Source organism: Cnephaeus nilssonii, assembly GCF_951640355.1.
Source record: "Cnephaeus nilssonii genome assembly, chromosome: 5".
Lineage (NCBI taxonomy): Eukaryota > Metazoa > Chordata > Mammalia > Chiroptera > Vespertilionidae > Cnephaeus > Cnephaeus nilssonii.
This window is the reverse complement of record NC_137076.1, coordinates 6,385,505-6,404,193: the sequence shown is the minus strand read 5'-3', so window position 1 is coordinate 6,404,193 and position 18,689 is coordinate 6,385,505. Positions and strand designations below refer to the sequence as shown.

At 56.5% G+C, this 18,689-nt stretch overlaps 1 protein-coding gene across 2 annotated transcripts; it reads right to left on the bottom strand.

The window, feature by feature from the left end:
* Nucleotides 1-1,928: 1,928 nt before the first annotated feature.
* Nucleotides 1,929-17,481, bottom strand: LOC307099453 (BOLA class I histocompatibility antigen, alpha chain BL3-7-like). 2 transcript variants are annotated; one of them, XM_079771025.1, is made up of 8 exons: nucleotides 17,227-17,481; nucleotides 12,987-13,094; nucleotides 8,543-8,803; nucleotides 7,237-7,512; nucleotides 3,934-4,209; nucleotides 3,716-3,820; nucleotides 3,386-3,418; nucleotides 1,954-3,135 (listed from the first exon to the last, which is right to left on the bottom strand). In XM_079771025.1, exons 2-8 carry the CDS (start codon nucleotides 13,033-13,035, stop codon nucleotides 3,116-3,118), a joined length of 1,020 nt encoding a protein of 339 aa, XP_079627151.1. In that variant the 5' UTR covers nucleotides 13,036-13,094; nucleotides 17,227-17,481; the 3' UTR covers nucleotides 1,954-3,115. The 2 variants fall into 2 exon arrangements, with proteins under 2 accessions (XP_079627152.1, XP_079627151.1); XM_079771026.1 differs by lacking the exon at nucleotides 3,934-4,209 and having other exon boundaries at nucleotides 1,929-3,135.
* Nucleotides 17,482-18,689: the final 1,208 nt, after the last annotated feature.

The window sequence follows — 18,689 nt, the reverse complement described above, 5'->3', positions numbered from 1 at the left end:
CAGGAAGCCTGCTAGGTTCTGTCTAGTGTGTGAAGTTAGGGGTGGGGGCTCCACTGTTAGCAAGAGACTGAGGAAAGTGGAGGAAGAGTCCCCCCAGGCTAGAGGCCAGTGTACCCCCTCTGTGGATGAACAAGGGGTTCTGTGGAAAGTAACCTCACAGGGTGATCTGGTCATAAATTCCTAACTGGGTGCTCATGGTGAGCAGGCATGCCCCAGGCCTATAACTTCTGTAGTAAACGGTTTATCTTCACCTTAAGCCGGCCCTGTCCATTGTTCTTGTGCATCTAGTTAGCACACCTCTGAGATGCCAGAACACTACCCTTTGGAAAACACATAATCTTGTTAATTATCCTGTAATCCCTCCAGTCATCTTCCTTAGCTCCTTCCTTTTTTAAAAAAAATATATATTTTTATTGATTTCAGAGAGGAAGGGAGAGGGAGAGAGAGATAGAAACATCAATGATGAGAATCACTGATCGGCTGCCTCCTGCACACCCCCTACTGGGGATCGAGCCTACAAACCCAGGCATGTGTCCTTGGCCAGAATCGAACCTGGGACCCTTCAGTCTGCAGGCTGACGCTCTATCCACTGAGCTAAACCAGCCAGGGCACTAGCTCCTTCCTTAATGCTAAATGCACAAAAGAAACCAAGAAGCTGTCTCCAGAGCATTTGCGATCTTTCTTCCTGGCATGTCAGCAATTTGGCCCAAATAAACTCATAAAAATTCTCTGCAGGTTTGGGCGGTCGATGTCAACATCTCTCCTCTGGACATTTCTCCTGCCTACCAGCCCCTTGGTCCCCCGAGGCCCAGGCCCCCAGGCAGATGTCATGTTGAGGTGAGAAGACGGCCAGGTGGGGGAGGATGAGCAAAGCCAGCAGCAGAGGGGCAGTGCAGAAGGCAAGGGTTTGCTGATGGACACCCAGGACAGATGTGAGCAGCATGGGCCTTGCCCTCATGCAGTTTCTAAACCGAGTAGTTAGTGAGGCCACTAGGAAGAGTGACATGACTCTGCCCTTTGGATCACAGGTAGGTGGGGCTCCACTGCTGTGCTGGGACTAGACCCGTCCGTGGCCTCCTGGCCCTTTTTCCTCATCTGGAAAAATGGTCCCATAACCCTGCAGCCCCAGAGGGAGTATCCAGGGGCCTGGACACAGAGCTGCAGAGCTGGACAGGAACTCCCAGCCATTCTGCCCAGGGCTCCCCCTTAGAGAAGCAGCCCTGTTGTGAGGGCTCTCTGAGCTTACAGCCCCCGGCCTCAAAGCCATCACGCCACCGGCCTCAGGCCTGTGCTTGCCTGGGCAGGACCAAAGCTTGGGGGGGGGGGGGGCGCCTGGTTCCGTGGAGGAGCCTGAAGTCTTGGGCAGGTTGGGGGACAGAAAAGTGATGACATAACTGCACTGATTCAAAGTGAAGTCTGGTTGGCCAGGAGCCTCCTCCAGTCTTCTTCCCAAACACACTCAGCCTCCCGCTTCCCCAGGGAAGAAGGCTGGACCTCCGCTCAGGAAGGCCCTACGTGCATCTGGGGCTGAGGGAGCCCTGAGGGTCCTCCCAGGCCTCGCACCCTGACCCATCTCCCTGTACACTCAGACAACTATAAAAATAGCACTCGTTTATTACCATAAAAACTTACTAAAACAGGTCCACAGTCCCGTACCAGAAACCCTCGCTCCTGATGTTTCAGATTTTAGAATTCTTTGGGCTTTAGAAAGGTGCTGAGGTGTGGGTGTGGAATATTGCATCACACAACCACAGGGTCTGGGGTGACACCCCACCATCAAATAGGCAGTGTTTATGTGGAAAAGGCACACTAGCAGAAGTAAATAAAGAGTACAAATAGATAAACAAACAAAACAAAACAAACAAAAAGAGTACAAATAGCCTCATTTCAGGTCAGGTTTTGATGCCAAAGTTTGGAAGAAACCTCTGGCTTGTGGCGGTGTTTTGGAATCAGAATTACAGACAAGGGCGCGTAATGGCGCGTCATGGCTCTGGCATGAGCCAGCTGTGGGACCCTGTGCCTCAGTCTCCTCACCTGGGGCACAGGCGTGCCACGGGGATTGAACAGCTTAGTCCGTGTAAAGTGCTTATGAGACAGGTCAGTAAGAAACTAGGAAAATGGAATGAGGAGACGGAGACAGTTGAACAAATGGCCAGAAAGGCTGAGCAGGAACAGTCCGCTAATAGAGCACAAGGCCCTCTCCTCCCCAACAGAAGGTGCCAAAGAGCAGATGGTTTAAGTCTCCATAGTCAGGGAGGTAAGTAACAAAAAACCCTTAGAGCCAGGCCACTCCAAGGTAAAGGTACAACCAACGGCCCCAAATTGCACCATCACAGAATGAAAACTGACACTCTAAGTCAGAGGGGGGCCGAAGGCCATGACACTTCCTGAACGGACCACATTGGGAACAAGACCCCCATCCAACCAGAGGCTGAGTCAGCATTTGGTGCCCCTCCCCCTTGGAAACATAGAATCCCAACCACTAACTGACCACACACACACCATCACCAACACATCAGTCACCCTAATGCACACACATACCGCTCTCACCCACACACCCTTACATATCCTTACCCTCTTCCCCACAGTCACAGGGTGCCTGAGGCTAAGTTGAGATTTACACTTAATATGAAGTCATTCTGCAAACTGTCAAGTGTAAAAGATCTGAGGAATTATTACATTAAAAAATATATGTGTGTCTTTATTGATTTTTTAGAGAGAGAAGAAGGGAGATAGAAACATTGACCACCTGCCTCCTGCACGCCCCCTACTGGGGATTGAGCTGGCAACCCAGGGGTGTGCCCTGACCAGGAATTGAATTGGTGACCTCTTGGTTCATAGGTCAACCACTGAGCTATGCCAGCTGGGCAGGAATTATTACATTTTTAAAGGACTTCAGGAAGATGAAAAAACCGTATTAGTGGCACAGACCACTTGTAAGGAGGGTGAGGAGGGCTCAGTTTTGGGGTGGGATGGGCCCCCCATGGTCAGATCACATCTGCCCGTCAGTGCAAGGCGCTTCCAGGCCCCGATCGCCCCATAGAACACCTTCTTGGTCTTCGAACTTCTGTCAGGAGGGGAGCTGAGCACCCCTGTTCCCACTGGGCTCTGGGAATTATGGGGGTCCCTCTCCACCTGCAGGGAGGAAGGAGGAAGGTGACCCCAACCCGCTCCTGGTTCCCACCAAACCAGGTGGTGACTCCCAGGAGTGCCTTACCCTGCCCTCTCTGCCTGGCTTCAGGGCTAGGAGGGCGCGGGCTGAGGCTAGGCTGCAGGAGAAATCCCCGGTCCTAGTGCCTGGCCCCCATCTTTGGTTCTAAGGCCCCACAGTCATGCTGGGAGCACCTGGGGCTTCCTCTCCAGAGCCCGCCCGTCCCACAGTCACCTGGGGCTTGTTTGTAGGATTCTGTGTTCCTGGCTGTGGGGAAAAGAACACAAAGCAAGAGGTGAGGGGAGGTGAGGTGAGTGGGGGCCTGGGTCTCCCTTCCTTCGCCCTCTCCCCTCTAGGCCCTTCCAAGCTCAGGCCCAGCAGTCTCCCCTGGCTGGGGCGTCCTTGGGGCCCTGGTACGGTGTGCGGCTGTGGGCAGGGGGCAGGCTCAGCAGTAGCTGCTGCTCACCAGAGGGAAAAGTTGCAGCTGAAGGGATGGGAGCAGGGTATCCCCCTGTGAGGCTGGACCAGCCCGAGGGCCTCCCACCTTGATTCTACCCCACCTACCTCGAAGGCACGTCTTCCTCGTGGTCAAGATCACAACTCCAACCACCAGCACGAGCAGCATAGCGCAGGTAACCACGGCAACGAGTGCTTGACGAGGGGGTGGTTCTGAGGCAGGTGGAGAAAAGGAGGCACCCCCAGATAGACCATGGGACTATCTCTGAGGGCCCTGGGCCCCTCCCTGCCCTCATGGCCCCCACCAGCCAAGCCCAGCTCCTCACCCCAAGCCACAGTGAGTGTGTGGTTTAGGCCAGAGTGCTGCACGCGGCAGGTGTAGCCAGCCTCCTCCCCGGCCTGCACCCACACGGCAGCCCACGTCTGGTAGGTGCCGTCCCCGCTGGGGCGCGTCTCCACGTGCTCAGTCTCCAGGGCCAGCTCCTCCTCCCCCAGCCACCAGCTCAGTGAGATATCCTGTGGGTAGAAGCCCCGGGCCCAGCACCTCAGTGTGGTACCCCTGCCTTGGATCATGTGCCTCGTCACCTGCACCGTGGGTGGCTCTGCAGAGAGAGGCAGAGGGAGGAAGGCTGGTGAGGGGCCACTCTGCCTGTTCCCTATGCTTGACCCCAGGCCCCTCCAGCATCTTCCATGGTGGAGGGCAGGGAGGAGGTGAGGACAGGGCTCTCTCCAGGGGGGCACTCAACCAATGTTAGAGGCAGGGACAACCTTTTGTCAACCATTCCAAAGGGGCCCTGTCCTGGGGATTCCCATGGCGGGGATGTGACTTCCTGCCCTCACCTCCAAGGGAGTCCTGGGTGGGGCCATGGGGCCCTTTATATATATTTTAAAACAGATTTTTATTCAGAGGAAGGGAGAGGGGGATAGAAACATCAATGATGAGAGAGAATCATTGATTGGCTGACTCCTGCATGCCCCCTGCTGGGGATCAAGTCTGCAACCCAGGCATGTGCCCTGACCCGGACCTCCTGGATCATAGTTCGGAGCCACACTAGCAGGGCTATTGGGTCCTATATTGACATCACCCCCTTCATGCCACAGAGACCCTAGGGCAGTGATGGTGAACCTATGACACGCGTGTCAGCACTGACACGCGTAGCCATTTCTGATGACACGCGGCCGCTGAGGCAGCCGCATGCCGAGGATGAAACATTTGCTGCTCCTGAGGATGAAACATTTGTGAAATAATGTTTTTTCCTCAAAGTGACACACTACCCGAGTTATGCTCAGTTTTTTGGCGAAGTTTGACACACCAAGCTCAAAAGGTTGCCCATCACTGCCCTAGGGTTTTCTTAGAGAGACTTTATGTATTTCCCCCATGACCTCCTGCACACATTTAGGTGCCAAATAAGAGGTTGTTAAATGATGCTCCTTCCCTCACCTTAGAACAAGCATGGTTGTGAGTATGGGCTCTGGAGCAGGACAGCCTGGGTCCTGTCCACAACCCTCTGCCTCGCAGGCCCTAATGGGGACCCATCGTTTCTTCCTCTCAGAGTTGTTCTGAATGACACAATCTAGGTGCCACAGTTCATTTTATCTACACTAATAAAAGAATAAGATGCGAATTGACCGTACCTTCACAACGCCCACCAGCCAATCAGGAGTGAGTATGCAAATTAACCCACCAAAGAAGGCGAGTTAATTTGCATACACAGGCACCAAGCGGCGGGGGGGGGGTGCTGGGGGGGGACGTTGTCGCTATGGCCAGCAGCCAGGGGAAGGAAGGCCCATTCTTGCACGAATCTTCGTGCATCAGGCCTCTAGTGTGTCAATATGACTGGGCCATGGGGGTGCCCAGACATTTGGTGAGACAGTTTTCTGGGGTGTTGAGGGCGCTTCTGGGTGAGAGTCACACTGGACTCTGTGGACTCAGTAAAGCAGATGGCCCTCCCCAATGTGGGTGGGCCTCATCCAATGCCCTGAAGATCTGCATGGGACAGAGGCTGCGAGAGGGAACTCCTGCCTGGCTGCCTTAGCCAGGACACTGGTCTTTCCTGTCGTCACTCTCCGTGGGTCGAGCCTGTCAACATTTGGCCAGAACTGTGCCATCGGCTCCCCCAGTTCTCCAGCTTGTCGACTGCAGATCTTGAAACTTCTAAGCCTCCATGGCCCCATGAGTCAATTCCTTATATTACACCTCTTCTCTTTATAGCTACAAACCTGCTGGTTCTGTTTTTGTTTCTGTGGGTAGCCTGCCTAACCTCCCAGGAGAAGGAGGTAGAACCTGGTGCTGAATGGAGTCCAACACCACTCATTTAACAGCAATATGGTGCCGTAGGGACGTGTGGGCGAGTACCACCACCCTCTTACACTGATGAGGAAACTGAGGCACAAGCCAGGCAGCAAGTCCTGGAGCAGCTGTGGGTCTGTCTGGAGGCTGGGTTCAAGTACCCGAGCTCTAAACCACGCGCTCTCTCTCATATACAAGCCTTCTCCTGATGTTACTTGTCCTAACCTCACTTTGAGGACTGTCTTCTCCATTACCTCAGCCTATTCGCATCCCACCACTCGGTGAGCAGATGTCCATGGCGTGCTGAGCCCCGGCCCCGGCAGCCTGCGGCCTCTACCCTCGCACCCCTCTTCCTTAATATCCATCCCAGCCCTCTATCTCCCGCCCTGCCAGCCAGGGTCAGGAGTCTGGGAGGCACCAGGTCTGGGGAGCATGCTTAGCATAAGGCTGTGTGGAAGGAGGGGGCGAAGCGTCCCCAGCAGTCCTGCCGGTCCTGGGGGTGGTGATGGACGCTATCCCCGGAGCCTGGGTGTGGGGAACGGGCTGTAAGCTGACACGGTCCTTGCACCTGTAGGGGCTAGCAAGGCTGGCACCTACCCGCACAGATTTCCCAGGCCTGTTTGGATGGCAACTGATCAGTATAACGAGAGCAGCCCCTGCCTACAGAGCTTTCCCAGGGTTTGTTCATATGACTGCTATCAGTAGGATAAGAGCTACTTTCATGGCTTACCAAGAAATATGTATCCAACTAGTGAGATTTATTGTAACAAGAAACCTGTCCTTCAACTTATCCCTCCAGTAGTGATTTTAGAGAAACAAAGAATGTTTTCCTTGTGAGTGATTCCCTGCTTAGTGTCTTATGCATAAAAAGCACTGTGTCACTAATAAAAGTTGCCAGAGCTTCTCGAGAGCTGTGGACCTCCCGAATCCCGCTGTCCTGTCTTTCTTTCTCTTCTCAAATCCCACCTCCCTACCTCAGCCCGGTTCAATCGTCAGGCTGGACCTGACACCTGGGGTTGTTTCCCAAGGAGCAGAACCACAGGAAACCCCCAAAGGACTTTATGAGCCACCAAGCTTAATCCATTCTCTCCACAGATGAAGAAATGAGGCTGAGTTAGGGGGGTTATTCCCCACGACCACCCTTGGACAGGGGATTCCAGAACTCCTCCCCGTCCAGCTCCCCCCGAGTGAGGGCCTGAGCCGGTCCTCCCTGCTCTGGTGATTGGCCATCTTCCTGGGCCCCAGCGGGTGTCCCCCCACCCCTCAGGCTTCTTTGTCAAGTGGGGCGGCCCTGGAGAATGGGAGCATGGCCCCTCTGCCCCCTCAGGCCGGGCCTTACCTCTGCGGGTGAGGCTCTGGCCGCCCAGCTCCAGGTAGCGGCGCAGGGAGGCGAGGCAGAGGCCTTCCAGGTAGGCCTTGTCATACTCGGCGTAGCAGCGCTCCGACTCCCACCAGCGCTTGGTCCGCACGGCCATGGGCTCGGCCGACACCCAGCTCAGCGTCTCCAGGTCCAGCGACAGGTGGTCCTTCCCATCAAAGCCAAACTGCCAGAAGCTGCTGGAGTGGCCATCCTCCTGGATTTCACAGCCGAACATGCGCTGGGCGCTGTGTGTGCCTGGGCGCGCGGGCAGGAACCACGGTCAGCCGGGTGGTGGGCTAGGGCTGAGTCACTGTCCTGTAATCCCCTCCCCTCCATGTCATTTCCTTAGTTCCGTCCTTAATGCTCAGGGGCCTCCTGAGTGCTGGGGGCAGGGCAGGGCCCCTGGGCAATTTGGATGAGCAGCTCGGGCTGAGAAGACTGACTGTTGGGCCTTTCATGTGGGAAGAACACTCAAGTTCATAACTAGACACACTGATATTTTCTGTGCTAGCGAGAAGGAAAAGATTTGGTTCTTATGGGTGTAAGATGCCCTCGCCATTAGAAGGGGGACGTGTGAAATCTGTGCACCTGGGTGGTCACTCTCCTACTGAGGGCTGGCCTTGCTTCTGGGGGCCCTGGGCTGAGCTCACCCTTCCCCGTCTCGGTCCTTTACACCTGGCCTTTGGGGCCTTTGTATCCTGTGGGAGTCCGGGCCCAGGCGGGAGGGTACAGTATGAAGGATTCCGTGCCCCACGTGGCACGTCCGCAGCCCTGGCCGTGGGGTGAGCTCGCTGCTGCGGAGTGAGGAGGCGGAGGGCGGGAGAAATGCTCCCGTCCTTTGCTGACATTGGGCGGATCAGGGGTCCTCCTCCGGATCTGTCTCCTACCCTGTGCTGTCTGCCCAGTTCAAGTTCATCTGGCCTCCCTCCCCTCCCTATGGTGCCTGGGGGTGGGCACGATTTGAAGCATTTGGGATGGGTGAGGCAGGGAAAGGCCGCCCAGTCTGCTGAGGTCTGAACCCCATTCTGCTGAGGTCTGAACCCCATTCTGCTGAGGTCTGAACCCTAGCTAGCTGAGGGGGAGACGTCGTGGGCTCCCAGCTCCTGTGGGTGCTTCCTACACTGGCCTGTGGGCCAGCTGCTGATATCACAGCTGCTTCTGAAGGCCCTGTGCCCCTGCGTGGCTGTGGGGGCAGGAGACTGGGGAGAGCCATGCCTCAGGAGTCTGCCCGCACCCCGGTCCCCCGGAGGAAGGAGGGCGGCTGGGGCAGGGGGCGCTCACGCACCGCCACTCTGGTTGTAGTAGCCCATCACCGTCCACATCTCCACCTGCTGCACCTCTGCCCAGGCCCTCTGCTTCTGGGTCTCCATCTCCCAGTAGTGGGCGTCCACGGGCGCCATCCATGGGGCCTGGGGCTCGGCCCTGCCCACACGACTGTCATACCGTATGAAGGGCTGGTCGTTCACGTAGCCCACAGCCAGGAACTGGGGGAGGCCGGGGCCCGGCTCCGACAGGGCCAGGTAGTGGTAGCGGAGGGAGTGCGTCCCTGTGGAAACACACACTGTCTCAGGCTCACACGGTGTCAGGCTGCACCAGGGGTCGGGTCAGAACCTACCCAGAGAATTCCCTATCTTTTTATTTTATTTTTTAAAAATATAAATTTTATTGATTTTTTACAGAGAGGAGGGGGAGGGGTAGAGAGTTAGAAACATAGGATGAGTGATCAGCTGCCTCCTGCACACCCTCTACTGGGGATGTGCCCGCAACCAAGGTACATGCCCTTGACTGGAATCGAACCTGGGACCCTTCAGTCCGCAGGCCGACGCTCTATCCACTGAGCCAAACCGGGTAGGGAAAGAATTCTCTATCTTGAGCAAGAGCAAGAACTGGCCATTTCAGTTACAAAAACAGGGCGTCTGAATGGTTTAAACATTCAAACACTGAGGCCAAGGTTCATGCGCTGAGGCTGGTGACTTGACTCCACCAGTTTTTGGCTCCTCTCTCAGGGCCTACTCACTCATACCCTACACTCATCTCGAGTAAGTGTGAGTATCCGGTTTCTAATCTCACAGTTAAAAACGTTGTGGTTGCCCTAGCTGGTTGGCTCAGTGGATAGAGCATCAGCCTGCAGACTGAAGGGTCCCAGGTTCGATTCTGGCCAAGGGCACATGCCTGGGTTGCAGCTTGATCCACAGTGGGGGGGTGTGCAGGAGGGAGCCGATCAATGATTCTCTCTCATCATTGATGTTTCTATCTCTCCTTCTCTCTTCTTCTCTGAAATCAATAAAGAAATATCCTCTCTAATAAAATGGTAATATGCAAATTAACCATCACGCCGCTACATAAGCCACACCCACCAGCCAAGCCACGTCCACCAGCCAATCAGGGCGAGTATGCAAATTAACCCAAACCAAGATGGCTACAGCCACAGAGAGCAAGGTTTCCCAGGTAACAGAGGAAGCCAAGCTTTCCATAGCCGTTGCAGGCCTAAGCCTCCACTCAAGCTACAAAGTTTCAATTATAGAAGGTAAACAAATTCAAACAAATGGTGGCAGAATGGAGCTTGAGAGAGCAGGCCAGGGTTGCCGGCAGCAACAGGGGAAGCAAAGCTTTCCACACACCCTGGCTGGGCTCACACGCTTAAGGCTACAAAGTTTCAATTGTAGAAGGTGAATTAACTGCCACAGAAATGGCTGCCGCCAAGGAGGGAGCAGCAGGCTTGGCTCTGCTCCAGGCTACAAAGTTTCAATTGTAGAAGGAAAATAAATCCCAGATACCAGGGCCTCCGCTTAGGTTGCCAGGGGGCGTGGCCCGCCTGCAAACCACCACAGACCCCTCGCTCAGGCCGCCCCACGCCCCAAGGGAACCCCACCCTGATCCGGGACACCCTTCAGGGCAAACCAGCTGGCCCCCACCCGTGCACCAGGCCTCTATCTTATCTAATAAAAGAGTAATATACAGATTGATCATCACTGCAACACACAATATAGCTGCCCCCATGTGGTCAAAGATCCTGCCCCCATGTGGACACAAGATGGCCACTACAAGATGGCCAGCAGGGGAGGGCAGTTGGGAGGCACCCGGCCTGCAAGGGAGGGCAGTTGAGAGGGACCAGGCCTGCAAGGGAGGGCAGTTGAGAGGGACCAGGCTTGCAAGGGAGGGCAGTTGGAGGTGATCAACCCTGCAGGAGAGGGCAGTTAGGGGTGACCAGGCTGGCAGAGGAGGGAAGTTGGGGGCAAACAGGCTGGCAGGGGAGCAGTTAAGCATCAACCAGGCTGGCAGCAGAGTGGTTAGGGGGTGATCAGGCTGGCAGGCAGAAGCAGTTAGGGGCAATCAGGAAGGCAGGCAGGCAAGCAGTTGGGAGCCAGCAGTCCTGGATTGTGAGAGGGATGTCCGACTGCCCGTTTAGGCCCGATCCCACCAGGATCGGGCCTAAACGGGCAGTCGGACATCCCTCCAGGAGTCCCAGATTGGAGAGGGTACAGGCTTGGCTGAGGGACAACCCCCTGCCGTGCATGAATTTCGTGCACCGGGCTTCTAGTATATATATATTCTTTTTTAAAAAGGTTGTGGTTTTTAAAAAGTTGTTTGTTTAGAAGCTTAACTCATGTGGAACTGTTCATTCCCCAGAGAAGCTGATAAAGGTTGACCATCATTCTTGGCTTGAACCTGGGCTGCGGAACTGGTGGCACCTGGACTTCAGCCCCCTCCCCTATTCCCCCCTCCCCCACTTCCACAGCAGACATTGCTAGTTGATCTCTTTAAGTCCAAACGCTGCGTCAGCTGGCCTACCATGTCTCCAGAAGCACCAACTGATCCATTCCACTTGGTGCTGGAGATGAAATCAGTTTGGCAGCCAATCCCCATGTTACCGTTGTCACTAGCTAGCTGGAGCGAAGGGGAGGCCAGACATTACATGAATGCAGGATAAGCAAGATAAATGAATTAAATGCACAACCGGCTGGACAGCAGTTAAGTGCCAAAGGGAAAAGAGTAAGGATATGTGAAATGTTAAGGGAGGGGTTTAAGGTCTGAGGTAGAACCGTCAGGAATGGCCTTCCCAAAAGGGGAACTTTTGAGTGAAGACTTGATGGAGCCAGCCATGTAGAAATCTGGGAGAGAGCATTCTGGAAGAGAGAAAGCCGGTGCAAAGGTCCTGAGGCAGAGGGTGTTTGGAGACTGCTGTGATAACGGGAAATAAAGTGGTCGTGTGGCTCGGGCCGCAGTAGGGATGAAGAAGGGGCTGAGCCAAAACCGGTGTGGCTCAGTGGATAGAGCGTCGGCCTTCGGACTGAAAGGTCCCAGGTTCGATTCCGGTCAAGGGCATGTACCTTGGTTGCGGGCACATCCCCAGTAGGAGGTGTGCAGGAGGCAGCTGATTGATGTTTCTCTCTCATCGATGTTTCTAACTCTCTATCCCTCTCCCTTCCTCTCTGTAAAAAATCAATAAAATATATTAAAAAAAAAAAAAGAAGAAGAAGAAGAAGGGGCTGAGTGCTGGCTGCTCAGGCGGGGCCAGGTGTCTACAACGGCCTGACCCAGCTCACCTCGCCCCCATGCGAGTGCTGGTTCCTGGCCTTGGCTTCTGCTGCACCCTGGATTGCTTCACCCACAGCTTGCTCCTGGCATTGGGTGCCCATCCCAGGAGTAAGGGCCACAAGCTCTTTATCACAGCTGACTCCCAGGTACTGCCCTGCACGTACCCAGTGAGGAGCCTGGCATCCCTCCTGCCCTGAAAACCCCACCACTGTCTGCTCTACCTGCCAGGTGGCCCTGGGGGCCCAGCCTGCTCTCTGTGGGGCTTCACACCCTGACCACAGCCCTCTTTTGCCCCGGAAGGCGGTCTGAGCTGTGACTAGACTCCCACTTGCTCACCAGTTTGTCAGGAGGGATCAGCATGCCTTGGGCTCCAGCCCAGAGTGTGGCAACATCAGCTGAGGGAGCAATCATCAGGCCACTCCCTGGCTCTGGAGGTACTAGGTGCCACCCCTGCCAGGCTGGGGTCAGTGCCCGGCACTGTGGGGCCACGGCAGGAGGAAGTGAGGGCCACATGACAGCTGCTTAGGGGAACCTGCTTCTGCTGTGACGTGGCCCAAGGAAGTGGCCACATGCCCACTGCTGCCTCAGGGCCTGTCTGTGTCGTCAGCCCCACGGTCCCTTCCTGGTCACTGGGCTGTGTGGCCAGTGCCTCAGTGGGCAGTCCTGCTCCCCGTAAACAGTCTCCCTCCCTCTGACTGTGGTGGGGAGCGAGAGGCCTGGCCCCTTCCCTGCCCCCCGCAGGAGACCTTTTGCCTCTGCTCCACAGCCCACGGGCACTGGCACTCCAGCTGTGCGGCATGAGGGAGTTATGTCACAGCCCCGGCCTGCTCTCTTTGCGAACCGCCCGCACGCACGGGGCGCTCACTGAGGCAGTGAAGAGGCACAGCAGTGGCAGGAGGAAGGCCCAGACGTGGTTTCCCAGGCTCCCTGCTGTTTGCAGGGGAGAGGCGGCTGGGAAGGAAAGAGCTGGGTGGGGAAGCTTCCTGAAAAGCCAGCCCTCTGGAGACCAGGTCCCTGCCCCCAGGCACCCTTGGGAGGCTCTGGCCTCTGTGTCTCCCACCCTGGCAGAGTCCCCCTCCCTGAGCCAGTCCCCCCCCCCCAGACTCCCAGACTGCGGATGTGCCCACCTACAGGCTGGGGGCTCCTGGCCTCCGCCACCCGGTCCCTCCAACAGGCGGGTAGGGCCTTACCTCCAGGCCATGGCTTGTTTTCTAGCTTCAGACCGGCCAGCTCTGCCATCACGGCCTTCGCTAAGGAAGCCGGGGCATCAGCCACCACGGGCAGCCCCCAGGGGCTCTCTGCAAAGGGGGGATGGAAAAGGGAAGCATGACTCTCCAGGCATAAACACCCGACACATCCTCGTGTCTGCTGGGAGAGCAGGTATGGAATGGCAATGAGAGGCCCGGTGGCAGGGGAGAGGGGCGTGGGCCTGGCCTCGGAATCACCAGAAACTTCTCCAGCACGCAGGTGCAAAGCCAACAAGGCGTGTCGCAGGCCTCAGTGCCGGAGTGCTTTCTGAGCTCTGTAAGTATCGATTCATGGTGGCTTCACAGGCATTTCCTGTGAGGTAGTCCCTGGCTGCTCCCACTTAGAGAGGAGGGAGGCCAGGGCTGGGCTGCCCCTCGTCTGCCCAGCACCGCCCAGCAGCGCTGATAACCCTGCCACTGACGTGGATTTAGCTGTTCTGGGGCGGGGGGAACTGGACACTGCAGGTGTGCAAGCTCCCAGGTGACCCTCATATGCTGCCAGGTGGCCAGCCCACACCTCCTGGCCGGCATGATCACTGCTCAGCTCTGCCAGCCCTCACCTCCTTGCATTGGACAAGCATCTATTGAGCACCTACCACAAGCCAGGCACTGAGCCAGGTATGTGTGTGGGGGGGTGCGGGTGGGGACAGAGATGACCTGAGGCAGACATGGCCCCAAGGGAGATCAGGTCTAGCAGGAAGGGGGACAACTGAACACTTAAACCAGATTCAGTAAGGCTAGTGGGAGCTGAGGAGTGTGGGGTGCAGGAGGTACCAGGTGCTGGTACCACTCTGGGGACAGGAGGGTGCTGGGTCAGGAGTCTTGTAGATCGAGCCAGAGGAAACCTCACCGGCTGTGAGTTTCCAGGCAGTGGGGTAGGTGAGCAGGGAAGAACATTCTAGGCCAGGGAGTCTGCAGGTGTTATCCCTGGCCCAGCTGCATCAGTGTCACCTGGGAACTTGTTAGAAATGCACGTTCTTAGGCCCCTGCCGACTGAATTAGGAACGGGGTGGGGCCCAGCTTTCTGTGGTTCACAAGCCCTCTGGGCGATTCTCAGGTGATTCTAAAGTTTGCTCTTGGCAAAAAGAACTAGCCAAGTATGAATGCCTGGAGGAAGACTGGCGTATCCAGGAAAACCAAGGCCAAGGGCAGACTGCAAATTTAAGAGATGAGTCTGGGAGCCTGTCTGCTGTGGCTCAGTGGTCAAGCATCGACCTATGAACCAGGAGGTCACGGTTCGATTCCCAGTCAGGGCACATACTCAGGTTGCAGGCTCCTTCCCCAGTAGGGGGCGTGCAGGAAGCAACTGATTGAAGATTCTCATCATTGATGTTTCTATCTCTCTCCCTCTCCCTTTCTCTCTCTGAAATCAATAAAAACATACTTACAAAAAAAAGGGGAGATGAGTCTAGGGAGGAGAGAAAGGGCTAGATTGCCTCTCTATGCCTCAGTTTCCCCTTTAGAAAGTGGGGGATAATAGGATGGTTGTGAGGGTACGCTAAGTTAATATTGCAAAGTGCCTAGCATAGTGCCTGGTGTGAGGGGGTGCTGTTCAAAGCATTTGTCAAATCAGCCCACGGGAAAGGCCACGTTGGTGCAGATCCTAAGGCTGGAATCCAGGGTGGGGTCTGGGCCAGAGAAAGGACGTGGCTGAGGTCGGCATGGAGGGGGGCCCTGAATCCCTGGGCTTAGCTGAGCCTTCCATGGAGGAAAGGGCTGGGGAAGCTGAGTGGGAAGGGCCTGCAGAACCACCTGAGGAGCAGGGGGGAGGGTAGCGGGAGGCCAGAGAAGTCTCAGGAGGCCTGTGACGGCCCGTGGGAGCATGCCTCAGTGCCCACGCCAGCCTCTGAGGTGCCTGCGCCGGCCTGCCCTTCGCACTGCTCCCAGCTCAGCGCCAGCAGCACGCCCAGCCGGGTGCTCAGGCAGACACCCCAGAGCAATCCCCTCAGCCTGCTCCCACCTCCCAGCCCTAACTCCAGTTCTGCCTTAGTACCCAGCTTTGTAACTAGCTATCTATTTTTTTTTTTTTTTTTTTTTTGAGGAAGGGAGAGGGATAGAGAGCTAGAAACATGGATCAGCTGCCTCCTGCACACGCCCCACTGGGTATGTGCCCGCAACCAAGGTACATGCCCTTGACCGGAATCGAACCTGGGACCCTTAAGTCCACAGGCCAATGCTCCATCCACTGAGCCAAACCGGTTAGGGCTGTAACTAGCTATCTTAATAATTCTGTCCCTAGTTGTCTTGTCCCAAAGGCCACTGATTAATTCTGCCGTCTAGCCTTTCTCACCTGGTCAGGACACCCTGCCTGAGGCAGCATGAACTCCAGAGCCAGCCTTCTGGGTCCAAGTCCTAACCAGCCAATTAACTGCCAACCCCGAGGAGCCAGTTAACCTCGAGGAGCCTCGTTTTCCTGTTTGCCCTGGAGACAGATATACCTGAATCTGCAGTGTGCTGGAGGCTCGGCTTCCCGCTGCACACTCACCTCTGTCCCCTTCCACTCCTCACCTCCCCTGAGGGTGCCTGCTGGACCCTCTGGCTTTGTCCCCTCCACGTGCCATCTCTCTCCTACAGTTTGGCACACACCTGGGTTTATCCCTCCACCTCTCGCGTCCTTGCTTGGGGTCCCATCCCCCTGGGCCAGCCCTGACCCTTCCCCCGACAAGGCTACAGGGCCTGTATGCACACACCCATGACCATCCCTGCCCGGCACAACTGGGACCACCCGTGTGCCCCTGTATGCCAGGGAGGGGCTGTAAGAGGCTCTTACCCTGGGGTCCACAGATCCCTGTGTGAACCTGAAAACTTGAGTTCGAGAGCCTAGATTTGGAGGGAAGATATAACCTGCTTATTTTCACAGACTTCTAGCTCACATTTAGCCTTTCCTCTCATGATGATGGAAGGCAACGGGGTGCAGCAGGATTCCTTTGTAATCCTGTGTGTTTCCTTTTATGTATTAAGAACATTCTGAGCCCTAACCGGTTTGGCTCAGTGGATAGAGCGTCGGCCTGCAGACTGAAGGGTCCCAGGGTCCCAGGGTCCCAGGTTCGATTCTGGTCAAGGGCATGTACCTTGGTTACGGGCACTTCCCCAGTAGGGGGTGTGGAGGAGGCAGCTGATCGATGTTTCTAACTATCCCTCTCCTTTCCTCTCTGTAAAAAAAAAAATCAATAAAATATATTAAAAAAAGAGAACATTCTGAGGCGGTATCTAAGCCTTAGAGTCTAAGGCACCTAGTGGCCTCTGTGGCCTTATTTGGAGTCTGCAGACTGTAAACTGAGGATGTTCTGAAAAGTTGCAATGGCTTCCTGTAAGTGAAGCTCTTATAACAGATGTTCGCACACAGGACCCCAGCTAGCATGACTGCGCGATGGGGACACTTCCCGACTTGGAACAAACACTGCGCAGCTGGGCGGCGCCCTGGGCCCGCGTGGGCAATTCGGAATGGGCGCGGCCAGCTCTGCGCACCAAAGTGAAACTGAGAAAGAATGGAAATTCCGAGCCAGGTTACTTGCTCCTTTCTCTTCACCCTCCACCGCCGCCAGGGCAACCCGAGAGCCTCGCCAAGGGGCCAGGGAGACCACCCCCCCCTCCTCCCCGCGATGGACCGAGCACGGCCGAGCTCGGCGGGGGACGTGTCGGCTCAGATCCCCGCCCGCAAGGAGCTTGCCTAGGGCTTTCCTGGGGGACCCGGCCCGGGGAGCCGAGCGCGAGCGACAGCGGCGTCCTCCGGAGGGACCCACGGGGACCTTCAGGGAGCTGTGGCCTCGGCGGGTGCCGGATGGGGTGGGGGGGTGGGGGGGTGGGGTCACTGCCTATGTCCCGTGCCCCGCCAGTCCCCACGGTCCCCGCCCGCTGGCCGCTCACCCGGATCCGGGGGCCACAGGTGGAGGCGGCAAAACAGAGGACCTGCCTAGCCCAATGAACTAGGCTTTAAAGCAACCCCCAAACCTGTCACCCCACGGGACACCTGGCCGCCGGCTTGCCCGAACGTTCCGGACCCCCTTTCCCCACCGCAGATTCTGGGCCAGCTCCCCAACTCCCCCCCCCCCCCCCCCCCCCCAACCTGGAGGCGGCCTCCGCAGTCTCAGCCAACGTCTCCTCCGCCTTCCTCCACTCCCACCGGCACTCGGGCGGGGGTGACTGGGGTGCGCCCACCACCCGGCCCTCCGCTCCCGCTCACCGGCCGCGCTCTCCCGCACCAGATCCCACAGCAGCAGGAGCAGCAGCGGCGGCGCGCACGCCGGGCTCCGCGGGCCCTGGGCCGCCAGCCTCGCGCGCAGCTCCCGGGCGCTGGCCCGGCCCGGTTCGGCTGGGGGGCCGGTGGTCTTGCGTCAGCGCTCGGAACCTTCTGACCGCGGCCGCCTCCTTAGCCCGGTCTTCGAAGGCAGAACGCGTAGCTTCTCCAGAGGCGCCAGCTAGTAGGTGCGGCGTGGCCCCGCCCCCGCCCCGCTCCGGCCCCACCCCCGCCCCCGCCCCGCCCTCGCTCAGGCCTGGCTCTGGCGGACTCTCTGCTGGCACCCTCTGCTGGTCCTCAGAAGGAGAAAACCAAGAAAAGTGTGAAAGAAAACCAATCATATTCGTAATTATGAAATATAGCTTATATGCTTTTCACCACCTCATGAAACGATATGCAGCGGTGGAGCCAAACGACGTTACTGTCATTTGGGAAGTAGGGCAGGTGTCTGCCACAACTGTCATGTGATTCGAAAACACCTGTGGTTTCTGTTGGGGACAAGGCACGGGTCCTGCTAATTCTACTGCGCTTTGCTTACCTCCATTCATGTCGGGGAAAATGGCTACATTACAGATAGCGCTTAGTAAAACGCAAGGTTATTTTTCCCATCCAGGTTTACAGCCCCCCTGAATTCTGACCAGGGAGCCCATGTTCAAGACAATAGTTTTCAGCTGGGCAATTTCTCTTATTTGAAAACTCATGGGAGGTCTTGTCCCAAGTGCTTGATGGTGTTCCAGGGACATTGGCCAAACTCTTCCCCACCCCTGGCTCCATTCTCCCTGATCTCCAGCCAGACATCCCCTGGGATTCTCCCCCAGTGCTCCCTATGGGGAGCTGAAGGCTAAATCCTTCTATAGTTTCACCTGAGACCTTAGGTCTTATGGGAGCTATTAATTTCTCATCTTCCACAATCTCTCTCAAGTGTCACCTGCCAATAACAGGCTCCCTGGCTAAGGTCTTCACTGCTCTGGCCTGAGGCCTTTGCAAGGAGGAGGATGTATGAAAGATGGCAAACAGGACACGTTTGTCCTGAGTGATGCCAGCTGGCTCCAGGGAGCATAGTGTCCTCCTGTGTGGGAGTGCTGGCTGCTATTGCCCATGAGCAGCAGGAAATGATAGTGCTCTGGGCTAGAGCCCTTGCCCTCTCTCCCAACCTACACCTCGAGGGTCTGCTCAGCCCACCTGAGAAGGATGAGGCAAGAGAAGAAACACTAAAGATGGTCCAGGTCCACAGGCAGGAGGGACGCTCAGAGTGCGTGGAGGAAGAGAGAGGTGTGTAAGTGGACAAGGGCTCCTGGCCACAGAGGATTGGAAGCCACTGGCTTTGCTCATGCCGAGAAAGCCACTCCCAGCAAAGAACATGGCTGGGACTGGCAACCCTGGTGGGACAGACAGCCTTTCAACGTTTG